The 23,530-nt window shown below is 42.3% G+C and overlaps 1 protein-coding gene across 1 annotated transcript; it reads right to left on the bottom strand.

The window, feature by feature from the left end:
* Nucleotides 1–10,197: 10,197 nt before the first annotated feature.
* CHST6 (carbohydrate sulfotransferase 6) lies at nt 10,198–21,313 on the bottom strand. Its single transcript, XM_020963657.2, has 2 exons — nt 21,168–21,313; nt 10,198–13,437 (listed from the first exon to the last, which is right to left on the bottom strand). Exon 2 carries the CDS (start codon nt 13,420–13,422, stop codon nt 12,226–12,228), a length of 1,197 nt encoding a protein of 398 aa, XP_020819316.1. The 5' UTR covers nt 13,423–13,437; nt 21,168–21,313; the 3' UTR covers nt 10,198–12,225.
* Nucleotides 21,314–23,530: the final 2,217 nt, after the last annotated feature.

Consider the following 23,530-nt stretch of genomic DNA (forward strand, 5'->3'; position numbering starts at 1 on the left):
CCGGACACAGCCCTCTTCCTCCCTTCGCCAACAGGCGCTGTTAAGCGATGACTGCCCGCCAATCGCTACACGCTCTGGACGAACGGGGGCGTGGCGAGGGTAGCCCCGCCTCTGACGTCGCGCACGCCCCGCCCCCGACAGAATGAGCCTTAGCCATACCTGCTGGGTCCCCACCTCAATGCAAATGCCCCTACTCTGCACCGCCCTCTACAGGAGAAAAAGGGAACTGCACGCACGAGCACTGGTCCGGGACTCTTGCAGCGTGTCCCAAAAGTCTTAGTACGGTTTTAAGCTTTACTATATTTGGGGGTCACTTTATATGCATTAAAAAATATTTTTGTGAGACCTCTTTTCATTTTACACTGAAAGCAAACGGCCCATTCTCTTGAGAGCCTTTCTGGTTACCAAATCACTGCCCCAAAGGAGGCCATCACCTAATTGGAAACTTGAAAGGTCTCTTCTAGGTTGGCCTGTCCCCAGAAGGTAGAAAAAGGCATTCCTGAGGATAACCACAAGGTCTGACCTCCAAGAGTGAATTCACCTTCCAGATTTTCATATGCAAAATATGGAAGCTCAGAAGCATTTACAATTGTCTGGTGAGTGTGCTTGTTCTGGGGTGAATTTGCTTCCTAGCAAATGTATTCAAAGTCATCAAAGACCTTAGAGATGGAAGGCACCCTAGAGCAGAGTTTCTTAAACCTTGTCTCCTGTACCCCTCTGGCTGACTAGTATGAGCTATATAGACTGCCTCTCAGAATAATGTGTTTAGGTCCAAAGAAGTGGAATGGCTCAGTGCTTTTCCCACTACACTGGACAGATCTGACAAGGAATAAATGTTAATGAAAGAGATGAGTGTTTGTTTGTTGGTTTGAACATGACAAAGTAAAGAACCAGGTTCAGAGATTTATCGTCAGGTTCACAAGTAACTGGACTTCAAGAAGTCAGGCAAGCTGCCCCTGATGGTGGGATGGTTAGCAGATACTTAGGTGTAAGTAAGCTCTATCTCTCCTACTAGATTGTGGTATCAGGAGAGCAGGGACTGGTGCTGCTGTTTCTTTCCTATGCTTCCAAACACAGTATTCTTAGTTTTATTACTAACTTGCTGTGTTAGTAAACCACTGGCTTCCTTTCTTGATCTGTGAAACAGGGACAATAAAAACCCTCCACAATAAAACCTGTACGATCAAATGACATTGTATAGGTGAAAGTAGTTTGAAAAGTATAGACTATTAAGAGGGAATGAGTGAATCTTATTCTCATAGGATTTGGCTTAAGGAAGGAATAACATACCCTACAGGAAAATAAGGGGGGAAGGGGACAAGAGAGCAGGAGGTTGATAGAGGGGAGGGGATAATCAAAAGCAAACACTTCTGAGGAGGGACAGGGTCAAAAGAGAGAATAGCATAAATGGGGGGTGGGATAGGATGAAGGGAAATAAACTTAGTTTTTCACAACAGGATTACTATGAAAGTGTTTTGCATAACTACACATCTATAACCTGTATCAAGATGCTAGCGTTTTCAGTAAGGGTGGGTGGGGAAGGAGGAAGGGAAAAAATTTGTAACCCAAAGTTTTAAAAACACATGTTAAAAATAAAAAATAAAAAAAAGAAAGTATAGAGTATTATTATTAACAGTTACTTTAATGTTGACCCCTCCCCAAAAAACAAACAAACAGCCCTTCTCCTTTAAAAAAGGCTCATCTTCTTCAACAAGATTTTTCCAGTGCATGATACTATATGGAATATTAGGGTCTACAGATAATTAGACTTTAGGATCACCCAATGGGCAATGGAGAGGTATGTTGTAGATGCAGGTACCACTACATGGACAACCAAGAACTGAGCAAGTGAAACCGTATAAAAGGATACCATCAGAGAGACATTTGACTGGAAAAGAGAAGAGCGCTGTCACTTGGCATGAGCCAGAGAGCACCGATGGACAACACAACGTGTCAAAAGAACTAAAGGAACACCCAATGTAGTGGAGGAACCCCTTCTGGAGGTTTTATGAGAGATGGTGCACAAGAGTTACACAAGATGAAAGGGCCATGGATGCCTTGAGATGTGCATCATAGGAAAAAAGTACCCCCATTGATAAGGTCACAGACTCATGGAAGTGTCGTTGAAGTTTGATGGTTGTTCACTCATTTCAGTCATGTCTGACTCCATTTGGGGTTTTCTAAGCAAAAATACTAGAATATCTTGCCATTTCCTTCTCCAACTCATTTTACAGATGAGGAAACTTAGGCAAACAGGGTGAAGTGACTTGTTCAGGGTCACACTAAAGTATAGTAAGTGTCTGAGGCCAGATTTAAACTCAGGTCTTCCACAATCCCAAAAGATTCATGATGGAAAATGCTATCCACATGCGGAGAAAGAACCATGGAGTCTGAATGTAGATCGAAGCAGACTATTTTCTCTTTTTTGTTGTTACTTTTTCTTTCTTGTGGTTTTTCCCTTTTGTTCTGATTCCTCTTTCATAACATGACCAATGTGGAAATATGTTTAATATTACTGTATGTGTATAACCTATATCAGATTGCTTGCCATCTTGGGGATGGGGGAAAGAGGGAGGGGGAAAACATTTGGAACTCAAAATCTTATAAAAGTGAATGTTGAGGGGCAAAGTAGATAGAGCTCCAGCCTTGGAGTCAGGAGGACCTGAGTTCAAATTTGACCTCAGATGCTTGACATTTATTAGCTGTGTGACCCTGGGCAAGTCACTTAACCCCAACTGCCTCACCAAAAAGAAAAAAAAAGGTAAATGTTGAAAACTATCTTTACATGTAATTGGAAAAAATAAAATACGATTAAGTGGGAGGGGGGAATAAAGTGAACCCAAGCTTCCCATGAAAAATAAATAAATAGACTCAGGTCTTCCAGATTCCAGGTCCAGAGCTCTACCTACTGCACCACTTAGCTGCCCCAAAATATTTATATAGCACCTACTATGTGGCAGGAACGTAGCTGAGCACTTAACAAATATTGTCTCATTTGATCATTGAAGTATCATTGAAACAATAATAACCATAGCAAATAGTGTGTATTGACTAAATTGGGGGTCATTATGAATAAATAGAGGACAACCTTGATTTTCCTGAGCAATGATATTTTCAGCTTGTGTACATTATAAATCTCTCCCTTGACAGGTCTTCCAGTTCCTCCATATAGCCACATGCACTCAAATGCATTAGGCTCTGACTCCTGCTGCCTCAGCAGGTCTGTGCTGCCAAGGCTTTGGTTGATCCCATCCATTTTGGCTGCCCACAAAAAATAAGATGGCCTTGCACTCTGTAAGTGCTATGTGGCACTGTGGATAGAGCAGTGGGCCTGGAGTCCGGAAGACTGGCCTCAGATGCTTACTAATTCTGTGACCCTGGGCAAGTCACTTCACCACAGTTTCCTCATCAGTAAAATGAGATTAATAATAGCACCAGCCTCTCAGGGTTGCTGTGAGGCTCAAATGAGATAACATTTGGAAAGTACCTTGCAAACCCCAAAGCGCTGTAAGTTGCTATTTTAATGATGTATGTTGGGGTGAGTTGGGATTTGAGCATTTCATAACCTAAAAATGAGGAAAGTATCCACTCCCAGAAAAGTGGCCTTCTTGCACTGAGGACTAGAAAAGATCCGTAGACCATACAACTGGGATATTTAACTTCAGCTTTTATTTTGAGTCAACAGGAATAATGCCTTTACTTTGACACTAGAGGGCATGAAGAACATTATGATAAAAGACCTCTACTCTTTCTATAAGAAAAGTTTTTATTTTGGGTTCACAGAATTATGCTCCTTTAGTGTGTAATATGTGATAATATAAATGTTTGGACATTCCTAAGTCATCTTATTTACTACACTATTTACAGGTCACATGGCCTAAAAAAATCAACCAGGTGGTGCCCATTTAAGGGTTTGCAAACCCCTTGGGGAGTGATGGTCCAGGAATTTGAGGCTAAAGATTCATTAATGATGCCTTAAGCAATAAATAGTAGCAAAATATTATAAGTAGTATAGGAAATGACCTGAGGGTTCAAGCACATTTTTTTGTTGTTGTTGAAACATTGGAACCCACTGGACTGGATGATAGACTTCAGGCCAGGTGTAGCTCCCAGGACAGCACCATCAATTCAGAGCTGAAGAGGACCTTAGAGACCACTCACTGTTCTGAGGAGAAAGGGAACAGGGAAATTGCCTTCTTAGAGAGTACACAGCCAGGCGGAGTAAAGGGGATAGCCTGCCTTTTCTCCCATCCTCAAGCCAAAGTCCAAGGGGACTTCCCTCTTGATCCTCCAACCCCAGACTAGCCTAAGTCTAACCCCCCAAAGAAGAAGGGAAGTGGATGTCGTCACCTACAGTCTTGGGCCATCTTCCCATTATCTTCCCCCTCCACACACACACATAGATGGGAGAAAAAAGCCCAGTGGAAGGTGAAAATGTCGCCTCTGGTGACAGGTGCCCTTGATGCTCCTGGGCCAAAGGTAACAAAACAAATTGCTTATCCAACTCCTATGTCATAGTCTGAGCATTAGGCATTTTTCATCCACTTGGTTCTTCCTGCATGGATTGTTAGTGTGGTTCCTGAAGTAGCCAGGGAGTTAACTGAGAAGAAAGTTCTTAAGGCATTCTGGAAATTTAAATCAAAATAACCTGCAAGCAGAAGCATTTGGTAGACCTCATCACTGATAGTGAATCCCTCTTCTATTTGAATCCTACTTAGAATATTTTCTGTGACAGCGGCAAACACTGTTGGCAAGTGTATTTTCCTCCATTTTATACCTCACTTGACATTGATAATCAGTAGCCCATTTCAAAAAGTTATCACTGTGGCTGAGTCTATCAAGGAATATTATATGATCTTAATATGTACATAGGAAGCACTTGGTTGTAGAAGAGCCTTTAGGCAGCTTTTTGCTCCATCAAATAAAATATTTTTTTGTTGTAGTCAATAAACAATAAACATAACAGGACCTTGTCTTCACTACACCTTTCGGTCAATTGTGTGATAGTGAAGATGTAATCTGTTGTAGAGAATCATCTGAGAAAGTCTACCTGTTCCAGTCTCAGATTTTTATCAAGGATGCCCTTAATACCTGTATAAATGAGGATTTTATAAAGAAGAAAAAGTGATATGACATTGGAGTGATATGATATCTTCTTAGTCTTTGGGGATAATAATTTTATTTTTGACACTCAGTAGTATCCAACTCTTCATGACCCCATTTAAGATTTTTTTGGCAAAGATACTGGAGTGGTTTGCCATTTCCTCTCCAGCTCATTTTACAGATGAGAAAACTGAGGCAAACAGGGTGAAGTGACTTGCCCATGGTCATACAGCTAGTAAGTATCTGAGGCCAGATTTGAACTCGGGAAGAAGTGTCTTCCTGACTCTAGACCCGGTGCTCTATCTACTGCACCACCTAATAATATGATTTTCCCCTATTCATTTAATATGGGCTAAACAATGGTACAGTTAGGTAGCTTCAGAACTTGTCCAACTAGGTATCATCTCATAAAATGAAATGTAATAGAAATCAATGTAAAGTTCTCTATTTGGAATAAAAAAATCAACTTGATAAGTACAAGATGGAGAAGATGTGGCTAAATAGCTATTTAACTGAAAAAAATCTAAAAGTTTTAATGAGTTGCAAATCCTGTATTAGTCAACAGTGTAATGTAATAAAATAATAATAAATATATACAATCCCTATAAAATATAAAATAATAATAAACAAAATAAAATAAGAGCTGGCATTTATATAGTGATTTCAGGTTTGCAAATCCCCTTACACATAGGTCTCATTTATTTCTCACAACTCTGTAACATAGGTACAGTTGTTAATGCAGCTAGGTGGCGCTGCCGTGAATAGAGATCTGGCCCTGACGTCAGGAAGACCTGAGTTTAAATATGGCCTCAGACAGGCTTACTACCTGCATTATCACTTAACCTCTGCCTACTTCAGGTTAGTCTCATCTGTAAAAAGTGGGTAATAATAGCACCTGCTTTCCAGGGTTGTTGTGAGAATCGAGTGAGATATTATTTGTAAAGTACTTTGCAAACCTCAAAGTGCTATACAAAGGCTAGTTATTATCTCCATTGTACAGATGAGGAAACTGAGAATGAGAAAGGATAATTTACTAGTCCAGCATCACACAGCCAGTAAATGTATTAGGCAGAATTTGGACTCAGGTCTTCCTGAGAAGTCCAGCTCTTTGTGTACTGAAACGTCTAGCAAAAGGCACCTAAATAGGGGCAGCTAGGTGGCACAGTGAATAGAGCACTGGCCCTGGATTCAGGAGGATCTGAGTTCAAATATGGCCTCAGACACATAACGCTTACTACCTGTGGGACCCTGGGCAAGTCACTTAACCCCATTGCCTAGCCAAAAGAAAAAAAAAACTTAATACAATCTTAGTCTGCATTAAAAAAAAGTATAATGCCCTGCTACATGGGAGGGGTGGAGGGATGGAGGGGTGTCATAGTCCCACTTTACTATGCTTTGGTCAGATCCCATCTCTGGATGCCATATTTAAGAAAGGGCATTTCAGTCAGAATAAGCCTAAAGAAGGATAGGCCAAGATCATGATTGACCTTGAGATCCTCCCATACAAGGATTGGTTGAAGAAATTAGAGATGGTTAAACTGGAAGACAGGAGACTTTTTGGAAGATATAACTGTCTTCAAGTATTTGAAGTTCTGGCACATCAAAGATGAATTAGACTTATTCTGCCTTGCCCTTACAGGAGAAGTAGGAGCAGTGGCTGGAGTTGCATAGAAGCACTTGTAGACCCAACATTAAGGGAAAATTTCCTTACCAATTACAGCTATACAAATGGAATGCCTCAGAAAATGGTAGGTTTCCCATCACTGGATGTCTTCCAGTGCAGAATGGCCACTTACTGAAGGGAAACAGGATTCTCATTCAGATGCGAATTAGAGTAAATAGACTGGGTGGCCTTTTAACTCAGAGATGCTACGATGATGGGATAGTTCCTCTTCTGTGACACATATTGAAAGCTGGTCTCTTGATACTTTTGAAATTATGTCCCCTCCAGCATGGTTCCCTTTGTCTACTGGGTCTGGTCCAGCAGTTCTTACTGATTGTATCTCCTTAAGTGTTATTTTTGCTTCCTCATATAATATTGTGTAGCATGTCCAGATGCAGTTCTTCTGCTAATCTCAGGGTAGGGCCAACTGGTTCCTTTTTCTATAGTTTTTGTTCTTTTTCCTTCTGGCTTAGCTGGACTTTCACCCATAGCTTTCTGCAGACTCACTTCTTCCTCCACTGTTTATTTTTTATTTTTTGTGAAGTGATACCACTCATGACCTTCCATCATTCTCTTCCATAACATTTTGCAAGTGAGTATTTTCTAAACCAGAGTCCATGAGTGTGTTGTTTTTTAAATTTCTCAATCTCTCTGAATCCTAGTGCCTTCCCTCTGCAAAATATCTCCAGTTTTTTTATATTCTATTATTCTATATATGTGTGTATGTATGTATGTAGACACACACACATACATACACATATATATACATATATATATGTATATATATATGTATATATATATATATATATGATATACAGAGAGAGAGAGTTTGTGCATTTGCTTGCATATTATCTCACCCAATAGACTGTGAGCTCCTTGAGAGCAAGGCTATTTTTGGCTTTTTCCATGTATCTACAATACCTAGCACAGTGCAAAACTATAGGAGGTACTTAATAAATGTTGTTGACTTGACTATCAACTTTTAACATAATCTGTTTCATCTGTAATCCTATGTATTTTATTTTATGTGTTTAAAACCATTATTCTGAGAATGGATCCATAGGCTTCATCAGATCGCCAAAGGGCTTCATAACACAAAAAATGTTAAGAACCCCTTCTCTAAGCTATTGTTGCCCTTAGCTGCCACATCTCTTTGCTTGATAAATGAGATCAAGTGTTTGATGGCATGGCAGTTTCCAGGTTCTTTTGGCCTCTTTATCATCACTGCTTACATTAACAGAACTTCCATAGAATGGTGGTAGTCAGAATCAATATATTTCCTTCATCCATTTCCTATTTTTCAGCACCAACAGTTTTGTTGAGATTGACTGGAGATATTGTCATGGCACAAAGTTTTTCTTCTTCTTATCTTTTTACTTACTTTTAATTTGGTATTGATTTTGACCTTTGCTGTAACTAGTCAATAGTCTAAGAGTGCACAGCTGATCCAAATATAACTCTCATATCAGTAATCAGACACTATCTTTAAATTATTGTCAAAATCAATTTTTTAATGATATTTTTGGTGCTCACCCTATCCAGTGCCTTACAAATTATTTCCTTTTAAAAATGCATTTATTATTTATTTATTTTTAACATTAAAAACTTTTTTGAGTCCCAAATTCTCTCTCTCCTTCCCACTCCTACCCTACATATTGAAAAAACAAGTGCAGGCATCTAGGTTGCACAGTGGATAGAGCACAGGCCCGGAGTCAGGAGGAACTGAGTTCAAATTCAGCCTCAGACACTTGACACTTAACTAGCTGTATGACGGTGGGCAAGTCACTTACCCCCTTGCCTAGGGAAAAAAAGTAGAAAAAAAAGAAAAGACAAGCAATGTGTTATCAATTATACATGTGAAATCATGCAAAACATATTTCCATATTAGCTACATTGCAAAAAAGAAAAGCAAGAAAAATAAAGTGAAAAAAATATACTTCAGTCTGCATTCAGACTTCATCAGTTCTCTCTCTGGAGGTAAACAGCATTTTTCATTATGGGTCCTTCAGAATTGTCTTTTTCCAAATTATTTCTTAAAGAAAGTGTTCGTGATGTATAGGCATGAGACTTCTAAGAAATCTAAACACCCTTTATAGTTTACATTTATTGATCCCAAACTATATATTTTCCAGTATTTTTTCACTCTCCTTCTCTTTGCCCACTCTCACATTAAAATCACTGCCATTTGTTGACTTGGTTTGGAGGATATTGTGAAGTCCTTCGTACAATTATTCTACTTCTTCATTTGTTCATCCATTTTAGTCGTGTTCAATTCTTCATGACCCCATTTGGGGTTTTCTTGGCAAAGATACTGAAGCACTTGGTCGTTTCTTTCTTTAGCTCATTTTACAGATGAGGAAACTGAGGCAAACAGGATTAAGTGATGTGTCCTGAGTCACACAGCTGATAAGTAGGTGTCTGAGGTCAAATTAGAACTCAGGAAGAGGAGTCTTCCTGACTATAGGCCCTAGCTCTATCCACTGAGCCACCTAGTTGCCCCATAGAATTGAATATCTCAGTATGAATGAGTTTATCAGACCTTTTCTAAGACGCTAGCTGAAAGCTAGGAAAGGATCTGAGATCTTTGAAAAGAGGAATAAAAGTATTAGGTAAGTTTAGGAGTGGAAAAGGGGAAGAAGAAGGGGAAGGGGGCTAAAAGGAGAGACTGAAAGAAGGAAGAAATTTGGGGCTGTAATTTTGTCTCAGATCAGCCCTATAGTGATGAGTGAAGGTGGGGAGAGGAAAAAGGAGGGGGAGAGACAGAGAGAGAGAGAGAGACAGACAGACAGACAGATGCATAGAAGTTTACAGAATAATTTGGGTGTGAGATTGTGTTATTAAGAATGTGTATGGGGATACTGAAACCAATAAAGAAAAGTTTCTTCATACAGCACCTAAGTCACAGGCTTAAGCAAGTGAACAATAATGTTTGCATACACTTCTAAATTATATGGCTGGAGAAAAAATCAATCAGTGGACCAGAATAGAAATTCTAGAAAGAGCACCAAAGGTATATTAAAAATTCATGTTTGATAAACCTCTATATATTAAAAACTGGGGAAAAGAATCATTATGCAATTATGCTATTGGGAAAAATTAGTTCTCTCTCTCTCTCTCTCTCTCTCTCTCTCTCTCTCTCACACACACACACACACACACACACACACACACACACACACACAAATTTGGGTCCATACATCATACCATAAGTCACAAAATAAATTTCAGCAAGATCCAAAATTAATTATTTTTAAACCACAGATCAGAAGAAAATGGAATAATATATTTTTCTCAGTTTTAGAAGGCAGATAAATTCTTGTCCAAACAAATATTAGGGATTATCAGGGACAAGGTAAATGGATTTGATTATATACATATAAAAATGATTCTGTACAATGAGAAATAATATAGCCAAGATAAAAGAAAAGCAATTATTTGGGGGGAAAATCTTTTTTTTTAATCAGATAAAAACCTGACATCCAGAACACAGGAATATATAAGAGCTTGCCTTATTTCCAATAGTAAAAGAATACGAATAGAAAATTTACAAAAGAAGACATATGAACTACAAATAATTGCTTGAAAAAACCTACTTTCACTAATTTAAAAAGAGTGAATTAAAACAAAGTACTATTTTATATCTAGAAAAATAGATACAAATAACAAAATTCAATGCTGGTGGGGATGTGAAGAAAGATATATTCAAACATCGTTGGCGACACTGAAAAAATAACAGTCTTTTGGGTGAGCAATCTAACTACAGAAAAAGAGTATAAAACTGATCATACTTTCAATTTAATAATCTCATTACTAGGAATTTGCCTCAAGAATACAATTAAAAAGAAAAAAAATATTGTATTTGTAAAGATATTCATAGCTATATGTATATTCATAGCTATATGTATGATGACAATTTAAAAAGTAAAATATTCAATGATTGAGAAGTAGCTAAACCAGCTGTGGTATATTAATATAAAGAAATACTATGTGTTAATGACCTGCAAATTCATCAGTATGAGAACTCGGGACATAGGAATTCCCTACATCTACGAAGATCACAACTCACCTATAATTTATAGTGAAGGTGTTGCCTAAGACTCAGTGAGCTTAAGTGACTTACCCATGGTCTACAGCTGTGTTGTGGTTGAGTTGTTTTTCAGTCATGTCTGATTCTTTGTGACCCTATTTGGGGTTTTCTGGGCAAAGATACTGGAGTGGTTTGCCATTTCCTTCTCCAGCTAATTTTACAGATTGAGAAACTAAGGCAAACAGGGTTAAATGACTTGTCCATGGTCACACAGCTAGTAAGCTTCTGAGGCCAGATTAGAACTGACAAAGAGTAGTATTTCCTGACTCCAGGCTTGGAACTTCATCTACTGGGCCACTTTGCTGGTCTCACAGCTTGTATCAAACCTTGGTCTTCCTGACACCAAGGCTAGCAATCTATCCACTACCCCACAGTACAGATAGGATAATTCTAACATCATTAAAATGACAAATAAAAAATAATACAAAGTAATATGAGAAGATAAGAAATAATTAAATGGGAAGAAGTTAGAACTAGAAATACAACACATACATTGATTAAGACTACATAAAATATATTCATTGAGACATATGCTAATGTATGAAGAGATGGTGAGGGGATAGAGAGGAAATGACTGAATAAATACTTTCATAGAGACAGCTAGGTGGTGCAGTCCATAGAGTGCCAGACTTGGAGCTAGAAAGATCTGAGTTCAAATCCTGTCTCTGACACTTACTAACTGCATGGCTGTGAAAGAACCACTTAACTTTTAATAGTCTCAGTTTCTTCATCTGTAAAATGGTGATGATAATAGCACCTACCTGCCAGGATTTGGGGATTGAATGAACTAACATATGAAAAGCCCTTTATAAACCTTGAAGCTCTATATGATTGCCAATTACTATTATTATTTATTTGGACATGAAAATGTGTTCTTTATTGAAATGGTTTCAAATATGTGTTCAATTTTTTTTATTAATCAAAGTTAAATTCATAATTAAAATAAGTCATATGACTCAATTTCTCTAACAGGATGCTATGGGCAGATAAGTAGTACTCCGGGATCAAAAGGAAACAGGAGAATGGGCTAGGTGCTGGGGGAAAGGAAATGAAAGGTTTAGTCAACTGAAAAGGAGCCAAAGAAAAATTATAGCTAAGAGGGAAAAAAATCAGTGGTGCTTTGGAACATTTTTAAAAAATCCATTCAGTTATAAAATAGGTATTATCTGCATAAAACTGTTCCCAGCATCAGCAAATCTGAGTTAGTGGAGAAATTCCCATCCTCTGTCGAGATCATCCAAGCTTTTCTCTCGGAGACAGCCTCTCCTTCCCTTTAGGGGAGGTAGGGAAGGATTCAGGTAGATGATGGCCGTACAATGTCCATAAATAAAAGCTTCACAAGTGCCCAGGAAGTGTGAACAGGCTTTGGGCCCTACTTCTGTCGAGCATACGAAGATGCAGATGAGGTCCAGCTGAACTTGCTCCTTCCCTGGGGCAGCACTAAATCCAACGTGAGGTCCTTCTGTTCCTTCTCAGAGTCAACTGGCCGGTAGCCCAGCACCCGGAGGGCGCCCGCGCACAGCTCTTGTACCCTGTGGATCTTTGGGAAGGGGAGAGCGTGGCGCCAGGCCTGGGACACGTTGAGGGCATCTCGAGAGGTGATCTTGAAGGCCTCTTTAAGCTGGCCAGGCCCCTGGCCGTGCGTAATGTTATAGATCCAGCCCTCCAGCTGTGGGGTGAGGCGGAGCCCAGCGAAGTCGTACATGCCCTGGATCTCGGCCAGTGGGTTTCGCACCAAGTCCTCAAAGCGCACCAGGCGATAGCGGCCCTGCAGAAAGGGCGGTGGCTTCTGCATGGCCACCTCGGTGATGCGCACGTGGCTGCGGCACACCTCCTGCACTACCCGTAGCCCGGGGTCGGCTTCCACCCACGTGCCATTGGTGCCCAGCACGATGCCATTGTCCCGCGCCAAGGCCTTGGCCGACTGCTCGCGGGACTTGAGCACGGCTCGGGGATCCCGGACCAAGTGGATAATGTGCAGGTTGAGGGAAGGGTCGGTCAGCAGCGGGTAGAGGACCTGCAGGTTGAAGAAGCGCACCTCCTTGAGCACCACGTGGCTGTAGGAGCGGCAGGCCTTTGCCACGGCCCTGAAGGGCTGCTGCCCGCACTGGCTCTTGCAGGCAGCCTCACTAGTGATGTCCTCTCTCCGGAAGGCGCTGCAGGCGGGCGGGGAGCACAGGGCTCGACTGACGGCCCACTGGAAGAGGTCGGACAGGGTTCGGTACCAGGGCAGGTAGGCACTGAAGACGTTCATGTCACAGAGGAAGACAGAGCGCACCAGGTCCCGCACAGCCATGTGCAGCACCTCAGCATTGCTCTGGGAGAGGGTCACCCACACGTGCCAGGCTGGTTCCATCAGGTAAAAGACGTCCGGGTGCTGGCTGAACAGCTGCCCCACAAAGGAGGAGCCAGAGCGCCAGGAGGACAGGATCAGCACGTGGACGTGGGCTGGCTTCTCCTTGAGGGAGGGCAGCAGATGGTTGTGCTGCGTGTACAAGTAGAGCAGGAGGCCTGTCTGTACCATGAAGAGGACAGCCATGCCAGTGCTGGAAATTCGCAGCCAGGCCATGGTGGCACAGGGGGCCTACAGAAGAAGTAAACGCCAGTCAACCTCCATAGTCATCCCATGCCCCGCTCATCCCTGATCCAGCCCTTTCAGGAAGTTTAGGAACAGTCCATCATCTCCAGTGTTGCCTGGCACATCATAATCCTTTCCTAGCCTTTGCTTCTGTTTCCCCTTCTATAATTCAGAGAGAAACTAACTTAACCTAATGGTCCAGGGGTACTGGAAAATATGATCTATACTGTTAGTATAGATATTATTACATTATGTTATATTGCTATATTATCTATACTGTTAGTAAAGAAAACCAATCTATGTAAAGAGCCTAATAATTCATAACTGCATTTAAATAATAATGAAGAAAGTAAATGCCTTTTTAAGAGGAGAGAGTAAGGCCCAGAAAAGCACCCTGAGAAGGTGCTTCCTAAGGAAGCACTAGGGATAAGATCACCATATGAACTCCCTTCCTCAACTAAAGTGTAAATTGCATAAGATCAGGGAAATGTGTTTTCTTCTCTACCTCAGAGGGGTCCTGGGCATACAAATGATACTCAACAAACTTGATTAATTTAGGTGAATAGAATTCATCAATTCTACAAAATGAATAAATCAATGAACGAGTTGGGAAAACGGGAGTGAGTACCTTGCCTAATTTCAACTCCCTGAGCAAAGAGGTAAGGGATTACTGAACTTAGCATGGAAGGGAAACACTGTGACCATGTCCTACCAGTAGAATTACTGGATCTCTATCCCTGGTCTGTCTTAGGTCTTTGCCCTTTCTATCAGATTACCTAATGCAGAATTTCAGTTGTTTGTTATAAGGCTATGCGCCTCTGTGAAATAGAGTATTGGGCCTGGTGTCAGGAAGACCTGAATTCAAATCCAGCCTCAGGTACTTGCTAGCTGTGTGCTCCCGGGCATGCCACGTAACCTTAAGCCTGGGTTTCTTCATCTGTAAAACAGGGAGAATAATAGCACCTATTCCAAGGTTGCTGTAAGAATAAAACGAGATATTTGTAAAGCTCTTTGTGGGGTGTCTGAGAAGTCAGTGCAGTTTTAAGCCTGCATAGCCCTGTATTTTAGTTGGGATTCAAACTCAGGTCTTCCTGACTCCAATTTCCAGTGCTTTATTCACTGTGGAACACCACACTGGATTTGGAGTCAGATGATATGAATTCAAATGCTGATTTAGTTACTTGTTACATATGTAACCTTTAAGCAAATTACTAAAACCCCATGGGACAGTTTCTGAATCTATAAAATAAGTCACTGGATGAAGTCATCTCTAAAGTCCCTAGCTGCTCTGGAAATTCAGGGTGTACTTAAGCATATATTTTGATTAACATTGGATCAAATGCAATAACACATGCCAGGCTTTTTGTAAACCTTAAATCGCTACACAGATGCCAGCTACTTTGTCGTTATTATAGTAGGGCTCCTGTATCTTAAAAGTCTTCCAAACATGCCATGCTCATTCCAGAGTCCTAGCTTTCATACTACTCCTGTCCTCTGTCCTCTCCAAATTCTATCTGTCCTTCAGGGACCAGTTCATGTCTCACCTCCACGAAACCCTCCCAGATCATTAGATTCATAATATGAAGTATTATTTCCCCCTTCTTACATAGCTCTCCTTTTGGGACATAATCTTATTATCTTACATTGTTTATTTAACCATTTCGTATGTGTATGTTTAGCCTTTCTAACTAGCTAGTAAACTTGGAGGTAGGCACTGTCTTCTTTCACATCTCCCAAAGTACTTAGCACAGTACATGGTATGAAGTAGGTGTTCAATAAATATTCGCTTCTTCTTCATTCCACCAAAACTTCTCTTTCCAACATTACTAATGACCTACTAATTGCTAAATCCAATGACCTTTTTTCAGTCCTCATTCTCCTTGACCTCTCTACAACCTTTGATCCTGCTGATCACCCTCTTCTCCTTGATACTGTCTTCTCTCAAGGTTTTTGGGACACCACTCTCTTGCTTCTCCTCTTATCTATCTGTCTGCTCTTTCTGTCTCCTTTGCTAGATCCTCTTCTAGGGCATGTCCATTAACTGTAGGTATCTCACAGAGTTCTATCCTGGGCCCTCTTCTCCCTTTATACAACTTCACTTGGTGATCTTACTAGTTCCCATGGATTTAATCACCATCTCTATGCTGATGATTCTCAAATCTACCTATCCTGCCCCAATCTTTCTGCTGACCTGCAATCTCACATCTCCAACTGCCTTTCAGACATCTCAAACTGGATGCTCAGTAGACATTTTAAAGTTAACAAATCTAAAATTAAACTCATGCTCTTTCCCCCTAAATCCTCCCTAGCTCCTACTTTCCCTGTGACTTTAGAAAGCAGCAGGATCTTCCCAATCCCTCAGGATCACAACCTAGGAGTCACCCTCACTATCTCTCAACCCCCATATCCAAACTGTTGCCAAGGCCTGTCTATTTCATCTTTGCAGTATCTCTTGAATATGCTCCCTTCTCTCCTGTGACACTGCCACCACTCTGGTTCATGCCCTCATCACCTCATATCTGGAGTATTGTAGTAGCCTGCTGGTGGGTTGGCCTGCCTCTGGTCTCTTCCCTACTCTGATCTATCCTCTATTCAGCCACCAAAGTAATCTTCCTAAATCATAGGTCTGATCATGCCAGCCCCCTACGCAATATACTCCAGTGACTTCCTGCCAAGTCTAGGATCAAATATAAAATCCTTTGTTTGGCCTGAAAAGCCCTTCAGAAACCTTACTTCTCAACACATATTCTTTGATCCAATGATATTGGTCTCCTGGCTGCTCCATAAATAAGATACTCCATCTCTCGGCTGTGGGCATTTTCTCTGGCTGTCTCTCATGGCTGGAATGCTCTACCTCCTCTTTTCCATCTATTGGCTTCCCTGGCCTCCTTTAAGACCCAACTAAAATCCCATCTTATACCAGAAGCCTTTCCCAACCCCTCTTAATTCTAGTGCCTTCCCTCTCTTAGTTATTTCCTGTTTGTCTTGCACATAGCTTGTTTGTACATGTGTTTGCTTGTTATCTTCCCCACTAGACTGTGAGCTCCTTGAGGGCAGGGACTGTCTTTAACCTCTTTTTATACTCCTAGTGTCTAGCACAGTACCTGGCACACAGGAGGTGCTGAATAAATAAATGTTGGACCAATTTATCTCTATGCTCCCTTACAACTATAAATCTATAATCCTAGGAAGCCAAAGATACTACACTTGGTAGGTTAGAGGGTGAGAAATACAAAGGGGAAATGGTCCTTCTTTGATTTAGCAGCAAAAGGATTCCTATTTAGACAGACGTATTCCAAACAACATTCATTGCCCCTATCTGACAGGGTAGCAGCGAGATACTGTTCTTTCTGTTTTATCGAAGGGGAATTTGAGGCATGGAGAGAAGGTTGAGTTTTGATCAGCAACAGCTGGAGTGCAGACCTATGGATTCTTCATTTACCTGTATGCTTCCTAAGACTTGAGTCAGCTAGATGGTAAAGTAGAAAGAGTTTCAGTCCTGGAATCAAGAAGACCTGAGCTCAAATCCACCCTCAGATGGTTACTAGCATTGTGACCCTGGGCAAGTCACTTAACCCCTGCCTGCCTCAAGTTCTTCACCTGTAAAATGGTGATAATGATAGCACCCACATCTCAGGGTTGTTGTAAAGGTAAAATGAGATATTTGTAAAGCACTTTGCAAACCTTGAAGTATCATATAAAGGCTAGCTATTATTATATTAAAGACTCTCTTGTTCCTCAGTAGACCTCTGCTCTTACTGGTCTTGTCAGTGTCTACAGTTCTTCCTCTTACAGCCCAAGCATAGAATCTGAGGGGGTGGAAAGCAACACCAGGTACAAATGCTGGACTCAGATTCCTCTCATCTTGATGTCAACGGGCAGGTAGGCCTCCCAGTTTGGGAATTCGGAAGCTTAGAGAGATCTGATTGTAGCTAGAAGCCCCAGCCTCCGAAGGTCATAGCAGGGGTAAATCATTGTCCAGGAGGACTATGCCATAAGATTAGGGAACAAATAAGCCTGGGAGAAGAAAAAAAGAGGAGAAGAAAAGGGGTAGAAGAGGGGGAAGAAAAGGAAGAAAGAATAGCAGCAGGAAGTCAAGGAGGGATGAAGCAGGAGAAAAAGTCTCTTGAGGTGAGGTATGATAAAGTGTCATCAACCACGGCTTCTGAGAGCCACCCAACCTTTGTCTCTAATGATCTAATGGAAAGATTTGTCTGTGCCTGTGCTAGGAAGCTGGGGGGAATCAGAGCTCTTGAAGGGTTAGCCAGGAAGTAGGGGTCCAGGAAAGAGAAAAGGATACTCCAGCAGCTCTGAGTTAAAGACCTGTTGAAAAGAAAATGTAAAGGAGCAGCTAGGTGATACAGTGAAGAGTGGAGTCAGGAGGACCTGAGTTAAAATTTGACCTCAGATACATGACACTTACTAGCTGTATGACCCTGGGCAAGTCACTTGACCCCAACTGCCTCACCAAAAGGCAAAAAAAAAAAAAGAGAGAGAGAGAGAGAATGTAAAAAAAGCCTCAGGTAGGACAGCCTTTGGGCTTTGGTTAGGAGTGCTGCCTCCTTCCCCTTCTTGAATCATTTCTTTACAGACCTTATCTAGGGCAACTGGACATAGGTGGATCTGCCTTCTATCTAATCCTCCTAATAGGAATAATAGGGATACTCATTTAGGGCCTGAGAAATGAATCTTCAGCCACCAGGAATCCTAGAGAGGGGGATAGCTTGGGCTAAACAGCAATGCTCACACTGGGCCCCACCCTTCTCCCCACAACACACCCATACACACACAACACATGCAATACACAAAAGCAAGTCAGTGCCCAGAACTCTTGATCCAGTGTACACAGATGCAGACAATGTAGTACTAGATTTGGAAGTCAAGATACCAGGCTTCTCCTTCCTAGCCCTGGCACTTGCCTTAGTGGCTTGAGGTAAGACAAGCCCCCTCCCCTTTCTGGGTCTCAATTTTCCCATTAATGGGAATCTTTATTTTTTTTTTTTTGCTGAGGCAAACGGGGTTAAGTGACTTGCCCAGGGTCATACAGCTAGTAAATGTCAAGTATCTGAGGCCAGATTTGAACTCAGGTCCTCCTGACTCCAAGACCAGAGCTCTATCCATTGTGCCACCTAGCTGCCCCGAATCTTTACTTTCTTTACTTATCTCTATTCCCTCACTATCTTTCCCAACCTAACTTTACAGGTTTTTTTGAGGATTCCAGTCAATATTTGCAAAAATCTCTTTAAAGTTTGTATGAGTATAAACTATATTGATTTGAAGTTCCATTTCCAGTGAAAATTGGAAGACAGAAACATCAAGAAAGGCTCTTTAACCCATTAATTGGGGAAAGGCTGAACAAGTTGTGGTATATGAGTGTAATGGAATACTATAGTGCTATAAGAAATGATGAACAGGCTGACTTTAGAAAAACCTGGAAAGACTTCTATGCTCTGATGCTGAGGGAAATGAGCAGAACCAGGAGAACATTGTACACAATAACAGCCACATTGTACGATGACTAATATTAATAGGCTTAACCCTTCTCAGCAATATAAGGATCCAAGACATCCCCAAAGGCCTCATGATGGAAAATGCTATCCACATCCAAAGAAAGAACTATGGAGTTTGAATGCAGATCGAAGTATACTATTTGCTATTTTTTTCCTCTTCTGTTGTGTTTTGTTTCCTCTTTCTGGTGGTTCCTCCTATTGGTTCTAATTCTTACTTACAACATCACTAATGTGAAAATATGTTTAATAGGAATGTATATGTATAGCCTATATCATGATGATTTCAAGTTGTCTTGGGGAGGGAGGTGGAGAAGGAGGGGGAGAAAAATTTTAAATTCAAAAGCTTATAGAAGTGATTGTTGATAATTAAAAATAAATTAATTAAAACTAAAAAAGAGAAAGGCTCTTTAAGTGTCCACAATGCTCTCTGCTCTGTATGACACAGCTCCCAAGATAAGCTTTTCTCAGGAACTGATCAACCTCCCAGGACCACAATTCTTGAGCTCTCTCCTATCTAACTTCACACTTCCTGGGTTGATTCTCTTCATATAACATGGCAACCTGGAAGAAAGTGCTCACTATGTATCTCACTGCTTCAAACTATAGAGAGAGTACATGGGACTTGCATACAGCATAGTGCACCAGTATTCAGTTCTGGGCATCCAGATGGCCCCAAGAAGAGGGAAAACCAACCTTCTCTGTGTAACATGCCCAGGGGGAAGTTACAGTCTTGTCCTGCTTTGGAAGTGGAGGGGAGAAGACTGTTACTCGATAGTATAAATAGGAACAGCCTCAGTCATACTCTTAGACGGAATCTAATTAGCCTAGTCTGGGGGCTAGTTCTCATCTGTGATTTGTCCTCCTGGCAACCTGACCAGTTCAGGCCAGTTCTCATTTCTACATAGAGTAGTGGGCCCCTACACAGATACTCCCACTCTCCTTGAAACATATTAAAAAGGACTCATTTACCTTGTGCCAGTTATGAATGAGCTCACACACAAAAGGCTGGTGGGAAAGGGATCCTTGATTCTAAAGGAGATGACTTTCTTAGTTCAGAAGTTCTGCCCTGGCTTGCCAGCTGTGCCTAGCACAGAGCTCCTATTCTTATAGGTTCAGACCTGGATTCTTATCCTGTATATACACTAACTAGTAGTGTGTTGGGGGGGGGTGGCAGGGAAGAAACTCACCTCATTTTCCTGGGGTTCAGTTTTCCCACCTGTAAAATGATGGGAATGGACTAAATGATTTCCAAGATTCCTTTCAGTAGAAAGTAAAGTCTTCATGGGCAAATACCTCTTGTAATTTGTCTTTGTATTTCCAGTGTCTAATTCTGAATAGGCACTCTACTATTGATTTGGAAGCCAGTTCTAACATCTTATGGTTCTATAATTCTAACAACTAGAAGGCAGGGCTGGGTCCTAGCATTAAATACTAGAATTCTCCTTCTTTATATATGCACGGGAGTTGGCGGCTCTTTCCCCAACTGAAATAGCTACAGAATGGCTACCCACTTCACCTCATCCCAGGGTCTGCCCCTTCCCCCTCAGTCACGGATGTCCAAAGGTACTGCCCTGTCATCCTGAGGCCCCGGCAGGATAAAAGGACTCCAGGAACGAGGGATTAGGAGGAAAGACTGGGGCATTCTCCAGATATAGCGAGAGGTGAGAACTCCAGAGCTTAGGGATAGAGGGGATTCTGGAGACACGGGGGAACAGGGAGAAGGGAGAGGATCTTAGTGGAACAGGGAATGAGGAGGTCTAGAGAATGAAGAGGAGCAAGGAGAGAAGTGAAATAAATGACCCTGGGTGCCCAGGGAGGAGACAGCTCCTCGTACTTAGAGGGGAGCAGAAAGAGACATCAGAAGATCCCAGAAGCACAAGAAGAGAAGCGATCTTGGCACTATAAGGGGAGTAAAGCGAAGAGGAAGAGGAGAGGCTGTCCTGGGACTATCGAGAGAAGGAAGAGGCACCCGGGGAACAGGTACGTGAGGGTGCTGGAGACTGGCACTTAATACGTGGTGAACTGAATCTGGAGGAGGGGTGACAGCATTCTGGGACGCAGCGGGATCCCGGAGAGCCGAAAGAACCCCGCCCCTGCCGCCTGGAGGAAGGAGGCTGCCGCTCTTGCTGGGTGATGATGGGCGCTCGGTACCGGGAGACCCCTCCGCCCCTAGCTCCCTAGCCCCAGGACTGAAGCCCCTCCGCTGCCCGCCTGGTCCCACCATACCTGCTTTCAGCTCGCGGTGCCCCGAGCCCCGGGCTGCACCGCTCTGCTCTGTCCTGCCCTCCCCTGTCCGGGGGCCGTGGCGCCTTCTCTGCTGCAGAGCTAGCACAATGAGTGGTTTTCAGACGTGGCCACAGGACCGGCCGGGAGAGGAGGGGGCAGGAGGGAAGGGAAGCCCGAACCCCTCCCCGCTCCCCGCTGCGAAGTGGGGGTGGTACTCAATCCCGGGCAGGGAGGGGAGAAGGGCGCCGCCGTGCTGTTCTGCCCTACAATGTAGTCTGCCCACCTCCTTCTTCTTAGGATCCAAGAACGGCAGTGCCGGACTTTAGCGGTCACCTAGTCCAGATTTGTGTATTTGAAGAAACTGAGGCCGAGAGAGGAAAAAGTGATTTCGCTACTGCAGCAAATAGCAGAGCCCAACCTTCTGGGTCAAAATCCAAGGCTTTTGGCACTATGAAACTGCCTCTCCATATTCTAATATGGAGAGCTGGATGAGAGTCACCTGGGATTTCTTTCCTCCCATTCACTGTGCTACAGTAAAGCTGCCTCACTGAAAACGAGAGATGTTTTCTAGACTAATTCTGCTATTCACCTGCTGTAACACCGTAGGTCAGTTACCCTCGGTCAGTAAAATGGGGGAGTTAGCCTGGATGTTGTTCTGAAATCCCGTTCCTCCTTTGACATTCTGTGCCCCCAGGGGACGGGAGCACTGGATTTTAGAGCTTTAAGGGCCTTTAGAGACAATCTAATACAATCATCTCATTTTACAAATAAGGAAATTGAGGCACAGAAAGATTTAAGTCACCTGCCTCCGATGGCACTGGTAGTATTTGAATCCAGATCTTTCAGTCCAAATATAGTGCTCAATAGGCCGTCTCCCTGTTCCAGACACTTCTCCATTCATTCAGCAAGTATACTGAGTGCCTATTTTGTGAAAGGGATTGTTCTCTTTTACCATTCTCTGGGAGAACCAGGTGGGTATGGGGGAGCACGATCACCCCCACACACACCTTGGACTAAGCAAGGGAAGGGAGAGCTGTGGAAAGGTTATGAAGTCAGCTGGAGAGCACAAAAGGCCCTTGTGAATGAAATAGGAACCCAAAGCAGTCATTGCAAAGCCCTGAGCCAAGGTGACCCGGAATACTAGCTACCTTCCAAATCCAAATCCACACTTCAAAACAGAACAAACGGTTCAAGCAAAAAAAAAAAAAAAGAAAAATCTTGTTTGCGATTCCTATCCCCTCCCCCTTCACCCTGTCTAGGCTTCTTCCCTCATTTCTTGAGGGAAAAAAATGGGCAAACAAAACAGGAAACCAAACATGATTGGTCCCCAAAAGGCATCTTCCGGTAGAACAAGGCTAGCCGAGGCAAGGAAGGATGAAGGGAGCTACCTAGCACCTGGGTGCTCCTGCTGAAGGGGTCAGCTCAGTCACTGACCTCTCACTCTGGCACATGCTCCAAGTGTGCCAAGAACTGTGTCTTACCCGCACCACCCCACATTTCTTAGCACAATGCTTAATGCAACTAGGTGCCAAATGCATCCTTGTATTTGGTGGAATCAGAGAAATTCCTTTCCCCGTGAATAAAAGGGCAGGCCCCCCCTCCCTTACTAGGATGCAGAATTTGAGTTTCTTGTAAGAAGAAATCATTTCCTCTCCCACTACTTTTAGGACTATGCCACAGCCAAAGTTGAAGGCAGGATGCTATAATTAGTGGAAGAGCCAGAGATGCAGACACTGGGATCCCACCCACTGTACTACTGACTAGCTTATGACTTAGGGCAAGACACTTCCCCTAGCCTGAAAATAGAGGGGTTCATGTTTATATTACCTACCTCACAAAGGATGTTGTGAAGGACAAATGAAATAAAGTATGTAAAGTACTTGTAACCAGAAAGTACTTAATAGATGCCTTAAGAAGAAGGCAACTGCTTAGGTAAATTTGATCAGAACCTATGCCTCTGAATTGTGGAGGTAATTTAAACAAAATCAGGTTGGTTGGTTTAGTTTCTCCTAAATTATCAAGCAGCCGCCTTAAATCTGTGGAGACCCAGTTTTTGAAGTCAATTTAATTTCCCCCCCTCTCAACTCTGTAAGTCTACCATGTTTCAGAACCAGAGTTCTTCCTGTCTTTAAATAATGAACGCTTCCAAAACAAAGTTGTAATTTTCCAGGCTGTGGCTAGAACAGGCCATCAAGTGGGATTTAGCTGAAAACTCCCATGTTTGTTTGGGGTTGTACCTGACTGACTCTGTTACAGAGCCAATGCATGAACTTCATGGGCTCTGACAAATGAATGCCTTAACAAAGGAAGCTTACACAGAACTTAAGACCGCAGAAAAAAAATATTCCACAAGTCTTGACATG

The sequence above is a fragment of the Phascolarctos cinereus genome, unplaced genomic scaffold (assembly GCF_003287225.1).
Source record: "Phascolarctos cinereus isolate Bilbo 61053 unplaced genomic scaffold, phaCin_HiC Scaffold_2;HRSCAF=192, whole genome shotgun sequence".
In the NCBI taxonomy this organism is placed as follows: Eukaryota; Metazoa; Chordata; class Mammalia; order Diprotodontia; family Phascolarctidae; genus Phascolarctos; species Phascolarctos cinereus.